Source organism: Delphinus delphis, chromosome 12 (assembly GCF_949987515.2).
Source record: "Delphinus delphis chromosome 12, mDelDel1.2, whole genome shotgun sequence".
NCBI classification, from domain to species: domain Eukaryota; kingdom Metazoa; phylum Chordata; class Mammalia; order Artiodactyla; family Delphinidae; genus Delphinus; species Delphinus delphis.
The window spans coordinates 9,873,101-9,891,449 of NC_082694.2; the positions used below are offsets into that span (position 1 = coordinate 9,873,101).

General features: G+C 37.4%; 1 protein-coding gene across 2 annotated transcripts in view; it reads left to right on the forward strand.

Moving 5' to 3' along the window:
* TMEM131 (transmembrane protein 131) overlaps positions 1-18,349 on the forward strand; it is a 192,292-nt gene that overhangs the window by 51,723 nt on the left and 122,220 nt on the right. For both annotated transcript variants that reach the window (XM_060027310.1, XM_060027311.1), the window contains exons 2-3: positions 1,341-1,402; positions 12,641-12,681. In XM_060027310.1, the coding sequence (XP_059883293.1) occupies positions 1,341-1,402; positions 12,641-12,681 (103 nt within the window). The remainder of the gene's footprint in view (positions 1-1,340; positions 1,403-12,640; positions 12,682-18,349) is intronic.

Genomic DNA, 18,349 nt, shown 5'->3' on the forward strand with positions numbered 1-18,349 from the left:
CTTATGCCGACAGTGAGAAATCTCTCACCATCCACCATCCACCATCCATATATTGTTCAATTCCAGTGTACATGTATAGCAGCGTCAGGATGGTTAACCCAAACCCCTGTGGAAAATAACTTTATTAACTAGAGATAGTGCTTATGTACAGTTTCTGTTGCCTTTAGTCTTACAGATTCCACTCATTTCCAAATTACTTAGGTCAGCACCTTTCCCCACTCCACCCTACTTCAGGGAGATGGTTTCATACCTTTGCTATGTATTTAAATTGTTTTGTCATATTCTGTAATCTATCTTGGGATTCGTGATCTCCTAAATGATTTTTTTAATTGCATACAGTAGGTTCACACTTTGTGCTGTGAAGTTCTGTTTTTGACAAATGCATAGTGTTAATTGCATCTACCATTACAGTATCATACAGAAGAGTTTCACTGCTTTGAAAAATTCCCTATGCTTTGCTTATTCCACCCTTCCTTTCTTTCTCCAAACCCCTAGCAACCACTGATCTTTTTACCATCTCTACAGTATTGCCTTTTCCAGAATGGCATATACTTGAAATCATAGAGCATGTAGCCCTTTCTTTTACTTTTTATCACTAATATTCCACTGTATGGTTAATCTACATTTGTTTCTTTATTCAGCTATTGAAGGACATCTTGATTGTGTCCAGTTTTTGATGATTATGAAAAAAAGCTGCTATAAGGAAATGCTTGCAGATTTTTGTGTGGACATAAATTTCCAAATCAGTTGGGTAAATATTTAGGAGCACAATTGCTGGATTGTATGGTAAACGTACGTTAGCTTTTTAAATACCCTGTCTTTGCATTGTACTCAGTTTCTTGGAATGGAATAATCTTTTGCCATTCTCCTTGCCCACTCCCCCACCAAGTCAGTTTTGACCATTGATCCCAGGTCCTGTCATCACTACAAATGAGCAAATGATATAGAACTTCAGCTTACCATTTTGGGGGGAAATAAAATCCTCTAGTGATGTTTCCTATGTGTTTATGTTATTTTCAGTTAATCTCTCAGTGAAAATAATCAGCTGCATCTAGTTGAATTTTACTGTTTTGTGCTTTCTGGCAGTATAGCAGGAGTAAATATTTTGTGAGTGGCTTAAATAGCCTGTAGGTTGTTAAAAATACTTTCTAATTGGGTTGTATTGTTTTGGTTTCATAGTTACTAAAATCCTGAAGAACAAGTCAGATTTTTCTCTTCAACCATCACCATCAAGCAGTATATTTTCAAAATATTAAGTTGTAGTAATTAACTTTAAAAGATTTTATTTAAATGAAATTTATGTTCCCGTTAAGTGATAATATGTTTTGCTTCCTTCACAGCATTTATTCAGTCGGAGAGCATAATAGAAGTACTGCGTTTTGATGATGGAGGACTTCTACAGGTAATTTTATTTTAAGCTTGAAGAATTATCTCAGTGTCAAGCCTTGAATAACATCTGATTATTATTTTTCTTTTAAAATGTAACTGGTTCATATGAAATATATTTTATGAGCTTCATATGCAGACAGGGCAGTAGAGTCATTGGTAATAATAAAAACCTCCATAGCTGTATGGATTACCTTTTAAATAAAATATTTCTGGGGGATGTTGAGAGGTTAGGTGGGGAGAGTTAGATCAGGAGCAGTGGAATTGGTGGTAAGCTCTATTAGTATGGAGCCAGTGAGTGAAACGCTGAATTTGGATGTTGGACCGAAAAATATTTATCTGGAAGAGAACTTCTCCAGAGGATATAAGTTCTGCAGCTTTACATCTATATCATCCTTCCACTAGCCATTCTAAGCCGTGTCTTTATATATATTATACATAAAATTAGAAAGTGTAATCTGATAAAAATCCTATTCTGCCTTTCAGACATAGCTCACGTAGCACCGTGAAGCCTATTTTAGTCTTCTTAGCTAAAAAGCAGTTCTAGAATTTCAGAGCTGAAAGAGACAGTAAAAGCCATCTTAACCAACCCTGATTTTTGTGGCTGATTTTCTCCTTCCAAACTTTTTTCATATTCTATGCTTGTCTTACAGTACTCACCACCTTTGTAATAATAACAAGTGTTTTTAAATACCATGTTATTTGATAGCATGGCTGATAATTTTTTTATTCATGTTATATTCAGGGGAAACCAAGGTTTAGATTAAGAAAGTTGCCCACGATCCCATGACTTTGCAGTAATGGCATGGGTATTAGAATTCTGGTCTTCTCACTCTAGGTGTGATTGTTAGTCTCTTTGTTACATGATGCTGCCTATGATGTATTTGTTTACTTACTTATAACTAAATACATGACTTAAATAGTTCTCCTGTAGCTTATAATAAAGGCAGGAAAGTGAAAATTAAAGTTAGATCAAGGCAATAGAGAAATAATTCTGCTAGGGACTTGGAATAAGATTTGTGTTTTAGCATAAATTTAGATTTCAGACACTAAGCCAAACAAAGTAAGCAAGGAAAAAAGTGATGGGTTGTAAGGTTCTTTTTCTCTGACAATGAAGCAAATAAATGTTTCGGATGAAAACTTTTTCCCTGTTTCTAAATTTTTAAATAAACTTATTATTCTACTTTTATATAAGAGATGTTGAGAAACACAGCAGGCAGTGGCTGCATGGTGCTTGCAGAAAGTCTTCGTATGGCTTTTTATATTTTAAAAGTGAATAACAACTGAAGATATATAATGATCTCTAGTTTTGTAAAGCCACCTTGCTAGAAAATGATCTTAGTCTCTTGCTCTAGTTCTTTAATCTGTTGCAAGATGAGAACTTGGAGAACCTATAGAAATCACTGTTTTAAACATCTCCCTTTTGGTGATTTGCAGGATCTAGAGAGCAGGCAACTCAGGACTGAATTTCTAAAAAATTCTCTGAGTGTAGTTATCCTGTACTGATTGAAAAAGGATTTATTATATCCTTCAGGAACTAGACATCTAGGTTGCAAGTTGATAATCCATTTTGAAAACTCTGAAGCTTGACATGTGTTTTTGCTGGGGGAGGCTGTCAATTCACGTCTAAAAGGACTTGGGTGTGGAAGAGCTCGTCAGCTGGGATGTCATTTGCTCACCCTCTTTGGATCTGCTGAAATGCTTGGACCAGTGCTTGGGGGAGGCCTCAGAGTTCTATAGCTAAGGTAATTTTAGACTGGAGTGTTAAGGGCAGGTATTACCACTGGTTACCTCAGCCACAGTGAAACCTCACTAAGCCTCCTGCAGAATGCCTAATGTTGAGATGCTATATATAGTGGATTATATATCTGCAAGTAACAGAACATAAGACCCCTCTGAATAGAAATTTATAAAAATCATTCATTTTAATGTTGAAGAATGTTGCCTAGGAACAACTGTTTTGATTTTGACATAATGTCATTCTTTCTGGCGATAATTTGCCAATAAGTTCAGCTATTTCTTAAACAGCTCCTGGTTTCCTGTGATTAGAAGAGAAGTAGGTTCATGTAGCATTTCTGTGGCAGAATATATATTGGGTTTCTCCAAATTAAATTAAAGCTAAAGCAGGGAGAGAGTCAAAGCAACAGCCTTGTTTTACATTATTTAAAATTAGAATTTTGCTTGAGAGCATTCGTTCCCAGATTGTGGAATTTATGTTACAGTCATGTGGCTTGGCTCATGGTGATTTTTTAAGTCCTAAAAATTAATTGATGATAAGTCAGTAAAAATTGTAAAAACATTAAAAATTTGCTAGAAAGTTTGTACTTGATTTCCTATTTTATTTTTAAAGAAAAGGAAAATGAGGCTCATAGAATATTCAGTTGCTAGAGTAAGAATCCAGCATCCAGTAAGTACCCGGCTTCCTGGTTCCAGAGCTCTTTCCACAGTATGATGCATGTGCATTTCTTGCCAGTGCATTCCATGCGTTATCACTAGTAATGTTAGGATATGATTAGAAATCGTAGCAATCCTCTTAGCCCATGTTTTCTTTAGTTGGTGTTTTGACCATTGTAATTCCTGCTTGGCAAGGCTACTAAGATTTGGTATATAGAACATAGGAAGCTGAGTCAGTTCTTAAGGTGAGCAGACACTGAGGATTCTGCCTCAGGAGCTTGCTGAGAACCCCAGCTGGCACATATAATAAAGGATATCTGTTAAGGAGGAGGAATGTGGAAAAAACTATGGTAAACAACATACTTAACAGTGAAATGCTGAAAGTTTTATCTCTGAGATGAAGAATGGATCAAAGGTGCCCACTAAATACCACTTATATTCAACATCATGCTAGTTGTAGCCAATAAAGTAAGATAAGAACAGCTACTGAAACTCGCGCACCTAGAGCCTGTGCTCTGCAACAAGAGAAGCCACCGCAATGAGAAGCCCGTGCATCGCAACAAAGAGTGGGCCCCGCTCACGGCAGCTGGAGGGAGCCCGCACACAGCAACGAAGACCCAACGCAGCCATAAATAAATAAATAAATAACTTGTAAAAATAAATAAAATTTAAAAATAAATAAAGACAAGAAAAAGAATTAAAAACTAAAAGGATTGAAAAGGAAGAAAAAAATGTTATGCACCGCAGATTATGATAGTTTATGGAGGTCATCCAAAGCATCTACAGATAAGTTACTAGATTCAATAAGCAATTTAGCAAGTTTGCAGGATAACAGTTGATACATAAAAAGCAACTGCATTTCTATGTTTATGTTGAGCCGTATGAATTATACCACTTCTATAGATCAGAAAAGGCAACAGAGTCTAGCCAGACTCACACATATATGGATACTTGATCTATGAATAAAGTGTCGCTGAAGAATATTGGGGAAAGAAAATATTGGGGAACAGTCAATAAAGGGTGCTAGGACAAGTGAATATCTATATGGGAGAAATAAAACTTTGACTTCACACCAATAACAAAAATAGTATAACTATTTTGGGACTCTGGAGTCTTTTGAATGCTTATAGCTTCAAGCGGAAGGCTTGAGGTAAATTGAAGTAAAATATGGTCCATTTCAGCTCTCAGCCTAGAAGCAGTTACCCACCCTCACCCCCGGCCCTGCGGCAAGCAGCTGTGCATGTTCATCAAGCAGCTTGCACACAGCTTGCAGAAGCCTGTGGGCAAAAAAGGCTTCTGTCCTCCAGGTATTGGGGATGCATGCCCTGATTGCTGCTTTTGATCACAGAGGTTTAGACAGAGAGGCAGGCGGCCATTATTGTTGCAACTCCCCTATTGTTAAAAGTTCCTCACCCTGAAGTGAACCAGAAGATTTAAAGGGCTGACAACCTTCAAAAGCCACTGCATATATGGGGGAAATTAGAAAATCACTTTGAATGTTCAGGGAAAGGCCCAGGTTCATAAAACACCTGAGAAGACCTTAAGTGTACACCTCAGGCTTATCTTTGGCACAGACATAGCCTACATCATAAAACCAAAAACAATAAACAGAAGCAAACAGATAGCAAACTCTGGAAAAGGAGGAGAATCTGACACCCAGAGTTACTCCATTATTAAATTCAAATATCCAGTTTTAAACAAAAAATCACAGTGTACAAAAAGAAACAAAGTATGGCTCATTCAAATGAAAAAATTAATCAACAGAAACTATCTCTGAAAAAGACCCGATGGCAGATCTACTATACAAATTTGAAGTAGATCTGCTTTAAAACAGTCATTTTAAGGATGCCCAAAGAACTAAAGGAAGATGTGAAGAAAATCAAGAAAACAATGTATGAATAAAATGGAAATATCAATAAAAAGATAGAAAACCTAAAAAGAAAACCAAAAGAGGGTGACATCATCAAGATGGCAGAGTAGGCAGCCCTAGCTCTCATTCTTGTACAGAAACACTGACATAAAAGTAAATGTTGGTACCAAAATACTTTGAAGAGAAATTCAGAATCCATCAAAGAAGCAGAAGTACCCCTAGAAGGGCACAAACTGAGAGCAGTCAGATTTTGCTGATAAGAGGAGTACTGACTTTTCTTTAATCTTTCATCTTTTTGTTCCTCAGACTCGAGAATTTCCACTGTCTTGTCTTCAAGTTTGATGATTCTTTCTTTTGCCTGCTCAAATCTGCCTTTGAATCGTTCTAATGAATTTTTCATTTCAGTTTTTGTACAATATTTCAGTTTTGCAAGATGAATAACTTTTAGAGATTTAGTGTACAACATGACTGTAGGTATAATACTGTATTATATACTTGAAATTTGCTAAGATAGTAGTTAATTGCTCTCACCAAAAAAAAGAGTATATGAGGTGATCATTTCACAATGTGTATGTATATCAAAACATCACATTGTACACCTTAAATATAAACAATTTTTATTTTCCAACTATACCTCAGTGAAGCTGGGGAAAAAAGAAATTAAAAAGAAAATTGAGCTGAAAATACAGTAACTTAAGTGAAAAATTCTCTATGCTGAGGAACAGAAAGATTAAAGAAAAGTCAGTAGAGCCTAAGACCATCAAGTGACCCAACATATGCATTGTGGGAGTCCTGAAAGGTAAAAAGAGAAAGAGACAGAGAGAATACTTGAAGAAATAATGCCTGAAAATGTCACAAATTAATGAAGGACATGAATATAAGCATCCAAGAAGCTCAATGAACTCCAAGTAAGATGAACTCAGAGACTCATACTGGGACATGTTAAATCAGACCTTAAAAAGGTAAAGAAAATCTTGAAAGCAACAAGAGCAACGGGACTCATCACATAAAAAGGATCCTCGATAAGTTATTAAGAGATTTCTCATCACAAACTTTGGAGACCAGAAGGCAGTGGACCCATATATTCAAAGTATTAGAAGGAAAAAACTATCAACCAAGAATCCTATAACTGGCAAAACTGTTCTTCAAAAGTGAGGGAGAAATTAAGACATTACCAGATAAACAAAAGCTGAGGAATCTCATTACCATTAGACCTGCCTTGCAAGAAATGCTGAAGGGAGTCCTGCAGGTAAAAATGAGAGAACACTAGACAACAAGGTAAAGCCATATGAAGAAATAAAGATCACAGTAAAAGTAAATACATGGGCAGTTTAAAAGTCGGTATTATTGTAACAATGGTTTGAAACTCCACTTTTTGTTTTTTTACAAGATTTGAGACTAATACATTTAAAAAAAATAGTCTAAAAGCAAGGATTATTGTCACTTTGGTTTGTAACTCCACATTTTGTTTTCTATATAATTTAAAGATTAATGTACTTAAAATAATTCTTAGTTTGTTTTTGGATACAAAAAGAAGAAATTCTGTGACATTAACAACCAAAAGAAGTAGGGATGGAGCTGTAAAGAAGTACACATTGAGTGTGATTGAGTTAAATCTGATAAAAATTCAAATTAGGGTGTTATAACTTTAGGATGTTAGATTAATCCCCATGGTAACCACAAAGAAAATAATATAGGAAATACACAAAATGAATTTAAACATTTCACTACCAAAAAATCAACTAAACCGAAAGATGACAGGACTACAGGAAATGAGGGAGTAAAACAGTATAAGGCATATAGAAAACAAATAGCAAAATGTCGGAATTAAGTATACTATTGAAGCTGAGCTGGTAGGAATTCAAACAAGTTTGTTGTAGATTTAAGATATAAATTATAATCTCCAGGGTAACCACTAAGAAAATAATATAAAATATACATAAAAGGAAATGAGTGGCCAACTTCAGCTTGTGTAAGCTAAAAGAAGTCAGTTTTAGGCATATACAGTCTTATCAAGGGTATGTCAGGAATTCCCTGGCGGTTCAGTGGTTAGGGCTCCACACTTTCACTCCTGAGGGCATGGGTTCAACCCCTGGTTGGGGAACTAAGATCCCGCAAGCCACAAAACCAAAAAAAAAAAAAAAGAAAAAAGGATATGTCATAATAAGTGTGTAATAATTACACATAAGAGCACAAGATTTGAATTCTGACATATACTGTTTGATCCTGGACTGGTAAATATAATTTGAGTGTCTCCAGTGTATTGAGAATTGCAAGGACCACTAGAGATAGAGACAGTTGTGGCCGTTAATGCACTTTGAATTATAATGTAAGGAGATGTTATTACAAATGAAAATTAAATTATTGATATGTCTTTATAAAATTCAGATTACAGTAGGGTTTTCAGTCTTGGCAATATTTATATTTTGGACCAGGTAATTCCTTGCTGGGAGATGAGGAAAGAAGACTGTTTTAAGTGTTGTACGGTGTTTAGCAGCATCCCTGGCCTCTACCCTCTAGATGCCAGTAGCCCTTTCAGTTGCAACCATCAAAAATGTCTCTAGACATTGCCAAATGCCCCGGAGGACAAAATTGCCCCCAATTGGAACCACTAGGTTATAGGGATAAACTTATATATTATTTTTATGATAAGAGAATTTAATACTGTTTGGGAATATTACCACATACTTATTTTTGCAGAGTCTTTTCCATTTGAGTGGAAGAATAGTTCATTTTCCTCCTTTATATCCCTTTGGGGTGCTCTCTGAGAGAGACTGTGCTCAGACTGGTCTGGAATGTGGAGCCTAGCAGTGAGCTAGGCTGAGACTGGGGCCCTTAAATGCAACAGATGAATGGAGTCTGAATCGTGGGTGGGAATTGTGCTTATCTTTGTAGATGCACAGTGAAAAGATCATTTGCAATGTGTCAAGCGTTACCAACTTTAAGTATCTGCGATTCAGTGAAGTTTACTTTGAAATATTGTAGGTATGTCTTATATTTGATAGAAGATACAGGAATACATGGCACAGACGTTTTCTAGGGCCCTGAGTACTCCTGACAGACCCTTATCTCTGAGCATAAAGTTCAAAGGTTTCCACTAATCAGATGGTGAAATAGGAAATCTCAGTCTCTTCTAGGGATTACTTCATAGTTTGGTGAGCTGACCATCTTTTTTCATATGGTTACTGGCCATTTATTTTTCTTTAAGTGATTTGCCTCCTGTTCTTTGCTTATATTTCAATCACAGTATTCTTTTCCCCAGTTTCTTTCTTTTTGCTGTTCAGTTATAAAATACTTACGTAAATAGCAGATCTTTTCATTGTTACTAATGTAACCCTTTTTTTGCTTGATTTTTCTCTTCTTTTCTGGGGGATGGGGTGGGAGGAGGCGTTTACCTTGTTTATTTTTGCTCATTCTTCGGCTTTCAACATTTTTGAATCCTTTTGTGTTAGGTATTTACAGTCTATAGTTGGGCTTTGTTTTTTCAACATGATCCTTTTGTCTTTCTTAATAGACGAGTTTATCTCTAAATGAGATAATCATGCTATATATGTGTTTAATCTATTCCATCTAATTTTTATGCCTTCCTTTTTGTTTTCTCTCAGTTTCGGGGCTTAAGTTTCAGATACGTATTTAAGATATGTTTAAACCTTCATTTCTCAAATTACTTCAGAAACAAAGTAGTGTCTATTGTGATCTTTCCTTTTCTCTCAATATTTAGGGTTGTGCTGAGATTTTTTATTCTTATTATAGTTAAATGACTTTTCTATTTTGTGGCTTATACTTCAAAAACAACATTTACTTTCTGCTTTTCTAACCTTATTTCCACAGTTCCTTTACTGTATCTGCTTATCTTTCACAAGACAGCTTCCTAATTTGCAATTCTTCATGAGTAATCATCTTGCCCAGATTGTCTTCATGAAGATATTTTTTTCCCCTCCAGAAAGTATACATGGGTGCTACACTTCCTGAGTCTCCTTTCTGTCAGCTCCAGATGGGGACCACAGTTTGGCATGTCCTAGAATTCTTAGGTTGTACTTTTTATTGAAGTAAAAGTGACACACAGTAAACTGTGCATGTTTAAAGTGTATGATTTGAAAAGTTCGACATATTATACACCTGTGAAAGTATTACTGCAATCAAGATAATAGATATATGTATCCGTGGCCCCCAAAAGTTTACTTGTGACCCTGGGTAATCCCTCTACCCTCCTCCCCATCTCTAGGCAACGCTGATTTGCTTTCTGACACCATCAGTTTATACTTGAAATCATTTTATATAAATGGAATCGTATAGAACGTACTTTTTGGGAATCTGACTCAGCGTGATTATTTTAAGAGTTATCAATGTTGTTGCATGTATCAGTAGTTTCTTTCTTTTTCCCCATTCAAATGTTATTTTCTCTTCTTTTAAAAATATTTTTTCTAAAATAATAAAGAAATATTTCATAGAGAAAAAGAAAGGTTCCTACTCTTTGAGTTTACTCTCTTTTTATCGCTGAGTAATATTCTACTGTTCTATCCCATACCACAATTCATGTGTCACTTCATCTGTTGATGGAAATTTCGGTGGTTCCAGTAACAAATAAAGCTGCCATAAGCATTCATGTATAAGTCTTTGTATGGACTTATGCTTTTGTTTCCCTTGGGCAAATATCTGAGTGGTCATACGGTGGGTGTTTTAAGTTGAACTTGTAAGAAATTGCCAAGCTTCTTCTAAAATGGTGATTCTGTTTTACATTCCCACCGGCAGTGTATGAAAGTTCCAGTTACTGCACATCCTTGCCAGCCCTCAGTATGGTCAGTCTTTTCCATTTTGGACATTATTGTAGGCTGTAGTGTATTGTTGGAGTTTAAATTTGCTCTCCCTTGATAACTGGTGCTGAGCATCTTCTCATGTTCTTAACGGACATTTGTAGAATTGCTCATTTTTTAAAATTGGGTGGTTTTCTTATTATTCAGATTCATAAGTTCTTCATATGTTCAAGATACAAGTCCTTCATCAAATAGGTGATTTGCAAATATTTTCTCTCAGTATGTGGTTTGCCTTTTCATTTTCATAGCAATGTCTTTTGGTGAGCGTATTTTTAAAAGTTTGATGAAGTCCAATCCATCAGTTTCTTCTTTTATGACTAGTGTTTTTTTTGTCCTGTTCATGAAATCTTTGTCTGTTTGAATGTTGCAAATATCTGTTTTTTTTGTTGAAACTTTATAATTTTAGTTTTTATGCTTAGAACTATGATTTATCTAAAATTAATTTGAGTGCCTGGTGTGATACAAGGGTAAGGGTTCATTTTCCCCCAAGCTTTGTTCAGTTGTTCCAGCACCATCTGTTGAAAAGATACATGTTTCTCTACTGAATTACATTGATGCCTTTGTTGAAAATCAAGTTGACTATAAACGTGAGTTCGTTTCTGAGTTTTCTCCAGTTCTGTTGATCTGTGTTGTCTGTCTTTATACTGGTGCCACAGTGTCTTGATTGCTGTAGCTTTTTTTTCTATTGTAGTAAAATACGCATAACATAAAATTACAATTTTAACCATTTTTAAGTGTACATTTCAGTGGCATTAAGTACATTCGCATTTGTTTCTGCATCACCACCATCTAGCTCCAGACCTTTTATTTTCATCCCAAACCGAAACTGTGTGCCCATTAAACAACAATTCCCCATTCCCCCTACTGCAGCCCCTGGCAACCAGCATTCTACTCTCTGTCTCTGTGAATTTGTCGACTCTAAGTACCTCATGTAAATGGAATCATATAGTTTTTGTCCTTTTGTGACTGGCTTGTTTCATTTAGTCTAAGTGTAGACTTAGTTTTCAAGGTTCATCCATGTTGTAGCATATGTCAGAATTTCCTTCCTTTTCAAGGCTGAATAATATTTTTTTGTATGTATACACCACATTTTGTTTCTTCATTTATTCATCAGTAGGTGCTTGCGTAGCTTCCAGGCTTTGCAATTGTGAATAATGCTGCTATGAACATGGATATCTAAATAACTGTTGAGCCCCTACTCTCTGCATTCAGTTCTTTGGGGTATTAACCTAGAAGTGTGATTGCTGATCTTCTAATCCATATCCTACACTACAGCCAAATAATGTCTTTAACACTTAAATCGTCTAGACCACGTCTGTGTCTCTGTTTCTCCCCGACAACTTCAGTCCCCTTGTACTACATTTAGAGTACAACACAATCCAGACTTCTTAGCATGGCTTCTTACCAGGGCACGACACAATAGGGCGCTGCCTCACCTCCAACCTCATTTCTGCTTCTCTCCCTCTTCTCTCTAAACTCCAGCCACATAGACCTGCTATCTGTTTCTTGAGCATCCAGGCTCTTTCCTGTACTAGGACCTTTGCACGTGCTGTCTTCTCCACCACCACAAAATCCCACCTCCAAACACAGCTCTTCTTTATCCTTTAGGTTTCAGTATAAATGTTATCTCTTCAGACAGGGCTTCCCTCATGACATATTTAAGCATGTCACCTATTTATTCTCTTTCATAACATCTTTCCAATTTTTCCAAAGTCCTTTTATTCAATGTATAAACACATATTTATTTAGTTTTAAAATAACTGACTCCGCCTACCCCTACCCCGCCCCATACCTCAAACTCCATGGTGGCAGGAACCATAATAGACCAGCACCTGCACACAGTTGGGAAGGAGTGAACAGTAGAGACACGGGTAGCCTCACACAGTAATTGGAAAGAGGACTCTTCTCATAGGATGTATTGGTTTGACAGGCTTCTAAAAATCAGTCCTATTACTTTGCATTACTTCCATGTGTGTTTAAAATTTAATCCAAATTATTCTCTCATTTGAATTATATGGTGTGACAAATCATTTCATATGATTTAGGGATCAGGTTTAACCTGAAAGTAAGTATAAGGTCAAAGTTGAAACTGTAATAAAATATGTTGGATATTCTGTATGTCTGTAGTATAAAGATTTGGTTTCCGTGTTTTCACCATTGTTTTCTTCCTTCACAGACTGAGACAACACTTGGACTCAGTTCATACCAACAGAAAAGGTAAGGCAGTAATAGGTATATATGTATATATTTTTAATATATAAAATTTTATGTAGTTAGTAAGATACTGACATACTTTTAGGTCTTTCTGGGGGATTCCCGCTCTCCGTTTTCCCCATACTTTTTTTGGTGAGGAGGGAAAACAAATAGTAAATCACATTATATCATGTATTTCAAGTATTGTGTATGGAAGACCAAGTTTAAATCTGAATTTGCATGTCGTGCATTGTGTAGCATTCCTTCCGCATCACATGCAAAGGGGTTTACTTGTAGCTGAAACTCCCCTTGCTTTGGAAGAGTTTCGGCTTTATAGCTCCCAGTGACCTCTCCCGTGGTCCTCCCCGCTTTTTATGGGCTGAGCAGTGCTGCCCTCAGTTGTCATCAAGGGTCTACCTGCAGGCCCCTGGCAGAGGAAGTTACCGTATAAGGAGAGATGATTCTAATTACAGGAGACCCTAACTGGTTGTCTTGCTGACCCCCCTTGTTTGACACATGAGGACTCTGAGATTCTTAGAACCAAGGGATGTGCTAACAAGGTTAGACTGGCAGGGTTTCAGGTAGAATTCATTATCTTCTGATCACCAGCCCCGTGTTGCATTCCCTTTGATATTCTTATATCAAGTATGGAATCCTTCAGTGTTCGCTGTGTTTTCTCTCTTTAGCCAGAAGAGCGATATAGAGTTAGTTAAGAATTAGAGGGGAAATGCTTTGAAAGAGGCATAGGGGAGCCAGTGGAGGCACATGAAGGAAAGTAGTCGTGATGGAGCTTACATGGTAGGGAAGAGAGGTGAGAGTCTGCACAGTCTGCTCTGTGCTGGGGCTGTGGGTACACTCCCTGCCTTGAGACGTCTTGAAGGACAGTAGAGACACAGCTTCTGATGAGGTTATAAAGCATATGTGTTGATGAAATGACAAAGGCAATCTGCTTTCTGAAAGAAGGTGGCTCACTTGAAGAGTATATTATAATCCAATGATAGAAGCCTCAGGGCTTAGTTGTAGGGGATCAGGTACCTGAGACACATGGGTGTGCCTCACATGGTGTCTCACTTTCATCATCAAAACAGTCCACAAGGCCTAAGGCACAGCTGAGGTGAAGTTAGCCTCTGACTGCGGCTCCTGGTCTCCACTACTGGCTGCCTCTACCAGCTTCTCCTTGGGGGTACCCCCGTTTCTGCTGAGCATTAGAGATTGCTGAGATGGACGCTTTGTGGTTTTGAACTCCTGTAGTCATCTCTGCGCCAATTTCTGACTTCTTGTACTCCCCAGTTGTATAGTCCATTTGCTGCCCTGTGACTCTTCTAGTAAGGCAAGAGATTCAGCCCCATCCTTTCTTGTATTGCCTATACATGATCTCCTGAGTGAAAACTCTCATTCTGTAAGTGAAGCTTAACCTGCTCCAGGGAAATTTATATCATGAAAAGCTTAGTTACAAAATGATTCTGTAGCTAGTGGTGGTGAAGCTAGTCTCTGGCTACCATTTGCTCCGTCTCCACCACAAAGGTTACTATCTGCTTCAGCCCCAAGGGCTTCCAGCACATTCCGCAAAGAGAAGAGCTGCTGCTTTCACGACCTCAGGATCATGGGAAGTAAAACTATGAAAGAATTTTCCAAGATACTCTTTTTTATGTTTCTCTCCTACCTTCTGGTTCACCCTTTCTAATTTGTGTTAATACAGTTATCAATTACATGATAATATTTTGTTTAAAAAGATGCCAGCTACATAATATAATGGTGGATAATGTGCACATAGTGTTCCATCAGTGTTTATTTTAGTTGAACACCAAAATGTTATAATGAGTACCAGTAATGATTTAATATTTTGGGACGTGAGGCCACCTTTTATGAATGTCTTTTCCTAGGGTTGTGGAGCCCTATGGTGGGAGATTAGGAATTAAAGAGACCTGAGTTCTGTGTTCACCAGATGTGTAGCCTGGAGAAAAACTATTTAACTGCTCTGAGCATGACTTTCATTTGCAGACTGGGGAAGATCATTTCTCGGCCTGATGTATCTTATATGTGATATAAGGCCATGCATTATATAAGGTTGCTGTAAGGACCAAATGAGAGACTTATTTGGGTAACAGTAGTTTGCAAACATTAAAATGTTACATAAGTTGTGGGTGTTGGTTAATTTATTTGTTCAGTCATTCAGCAAATATTTACTGGAATCTTTACATACACCAGGCATTGTTCTAAGAATTAGTGATTCAGTCATTGTGTTTGTTATCTATTGCTATGTAATAAATTACTTCCAAACCTAGAAGCTTAAAACAGCAGACATTTATTATTTTTCTGCTTCCGTGAGTGAGAAATTTAGGAACAGCTCTGCTAAGTAGTTGTGGCTCAGGGTCTCTCGTGAGATTTCAGCCAAGACATCAACCGAAGCTGCAGTCATCTGAAGGCCTGGTCCCGGTGGGTCCTCTCCAAGATGGCTCACTCACATACTATTAGCAGAAGGCCTCAGTTCCTTACTGGCTGTTGGCAGGAGACCTTAGTTCTTTGCCGTGTGGAACTCTCCGTAGGACTGCTTGAATGTTCCTGTGTCACAGCAGCTGGAGACCCTAGAGCAGGAGATCCAAGAGAGAGCACAAGGAGGAAGCCACAGTGTCTTTTGTAATTGGGTCACACAGTCACTTCTACCATATATTATTCATAGGAAGTTACCCCCAAGGAGAGCAGAATTAAGCCCCCACCTCTTGAAGAGAGGCAGATCAGAGAATTTGTGAACACGTTTTAAAACTACCACAGTGCTGGCTGGGCCAGATAGTCAAGACTCCTGCCCTGGTGAAACCTGTGTGCTAATGGGGAAAATAGACAACAAGCCACCAAATAAATGAACAAAGTATCAGTTAGAGAAAGGTCTGGGATAGACAAGACTCCATTGCTTCTTTAGATTTGACCATAACGAAGGCCTCTCTGAAATGATGTTTCAGCTTACCTGGTGAAAATCTTAGGGCAGAGCATTTCAGACAGAGGAACAGCTAGTGCAAAGGTTTGATATTGGGAGCAGTGTTGTTATTATATTATGTTGTTATAAGAGCTGGAAATGTTGGTGTATACAGTTAGGTAAGAAGGATACATGTGTGTATCTGTGTGTGTATGTGTATACACAGTGTCCACAAGAAGAACCAGAGTCTTCTGATCTTTAAGTTTCCTGGTATCTCTAGGATATAAGCCAAAAATACTGGGCTACGGAGTACTTTTCAAATTAAGGTGGTTGCGGTTCTTTAATTGACTGTATAGTTTGCTTTTTATTAAGTACAACCATTTTGGTTGCCTACAGTTAACCATAAGCATCTAGAAGATTATAGTTAGAGCCAGAACTTGCTAATACCTTAATGGCAGATAAAGTCTGCTCACAATTGCAGTTTGTCTAATATCTGTTATAAATTTTGTGAAAAAGTTAAAAGGAATGTTCTTAAGTTGTTTTTTAAGATTCCATTTGGGTTTATACTTAGATTAATTTTCTAGCTCTGGAGCTTTTAGCCATACATGAAGTGACATATATGCAAAAAACAGTACTACTTTGCATAGATCTTGAAGACTGTAGTAATTTTGATGGTAGACTTAAACCCACCCATATCAAATATTATAATAACTGTGAATGGTTTCAACACCAGTTGTCAGACTAAACCCGTCAGCCGTCGGAAGTGGCTATGATGAACCCCCTCAACTTTTGATTGTTCAGTGAAGTCTTTCTCTCTCCTTGATTTCTGAATGACAGCGTTGCTGGGTATAGTATTGTTGTTTGACAGTTATTTTCTTTCAGTAGTTTGAATGTCATCCCACTCTCTCTTTGCCTACAAAATTTCTGTTGAGCAATCCACCTGTACGGTACCTCCTTCTTATCTGCGGGGCATACATTCCAAACACTATTACTGATAGTACCAAACACTATATATACTCTGTTTTTTTCCTATACTGACAGTGGATCACATATACAGCAAGGGTACAGTAGACAAAGGGATGATTCATGTCTCGGGCAGGGCAGAGCAGGAAGTTTCATCATGTTGCTCAGAAGGGTGTGCAGTTTAAAACATGTATTTTTTATTTCAGGAATTTTTCATTTAATATTTTCAGACCATGGTTGACCGCATGTAACTGAAACTACAGAAAGTGAAACCACAGTTGAGGGGGGACTAATGTAGTCTTATGGGGTGGGGAGTGGGGTGTTCCTTGTATGTGATGTGTCACTTTTGCTACTTCCAGAATTCTCTCTTTGCCTTTGACTTTTGACAGTTTAATCATAATGTGTCTCATTGTAGGCCTTTTCAAGTTCAACCTGTGTGGGGTTCTTTGGGCCTCATAACTCTAGATGTCCACTTATCTCCCCACAACACTGGGGGAGCTAGATGTCCACCGTGGGCTCTCTCTTTTCCATCTGAGAAACTGTAGGCGCTAGGGGGCCCTCTCAGTGCAGCGCTGTACCAGCCTGGTAGAGAGGTGATATGACCAGAGTATAGCCATTTCTCTTACCTTTCTAATACAGTTTTTTTCTTCTTCTTCTTCTTTCCTGCTCTCTGTGGTCCAAGGATGTTCTTGAGCCTCACCCCTGTATTTTGGGATTTTCACAATGGTATCTCATCTATGGGTCGTTGTTGGGTGGTCTTCTTGTGAGGGGGACTGAAGTCAAGAATGACCTACGTCACCATCTTGATGATGTCACTATCCAAAAGACATCATTGATAATAGGAAAAGGAGGGACAGGGAGAAAATACAGTACATACATTTGACAAAGGACATGTATCTAGAATATATAAAGAACTCTTAAACTCGAAATTAAGACATCCCAGTTAAAATACTTTGAACAGACACTTTGCAAAAGAAGATATCTGATTGGGCAGTAAACAAATGAAAAGATGTTCAACATCATTAGTCCTTAGGGAAATGAAAATTTAAGCTAAAATGGATTTATTGGAAAATATTGATATAGGAGTAATCTGTATCTTTTCTCTTAAGTCACTATATAGCTGTCTCTAATAAAAGTCATACAGGGGACCATTTTAAACTGTTGGTGACTTTTTAAAAGGTTTTACTTGTTAAAGTGGTTTTATTCCCCTCTTATTTCTGCTTGCAACGCTTACTGTGGATCAAGCTACAAAAGAGTAGTTCCCAAGTGTGAGAGTGGACATAAAAGTGCCTGTTTCTGGGCTCCATACTAGATGTAAGGAATCAGAATCGAGAGGCGCGGGGCCCTGGAATCTGCATTTCTACAAGCATCCTAGATGATTAAGATGTAGGTAGACCACAAATCATTCGTTATGAAATACTGGGCCGAAGAGAACCTTTTGTTTAGGTAGTAATTGCCCCTAGGAAAATATTTTAAATTTCACAGTTTAAACAAATTCCCAAAGCTCCAAGAATGTTTTGTGTGCTTCATTTGGGAAGGTCTTGTGTGCTTAATTTCGACCTAACAGTTCACTAGGCAACACAGATTTCATGTATCTCTCCAGTTGTTCCCTCGCTTGAAGTCAGAATAGCCCTTATTCATCTCCTTCTCCCCAAATAAACAGTTAATGTTTTAGTGAAAATAAAATATTGTATTGAGTTTCAGAAAAAATACAATCACTGCCGAAAGCATAAAATCATGTTATTACTTTTATAATGTCTAAGATTCTGTTTCTTTGAAATTGACAAAGGGCACCGTTTTTCATATTGCTTCTTCCCC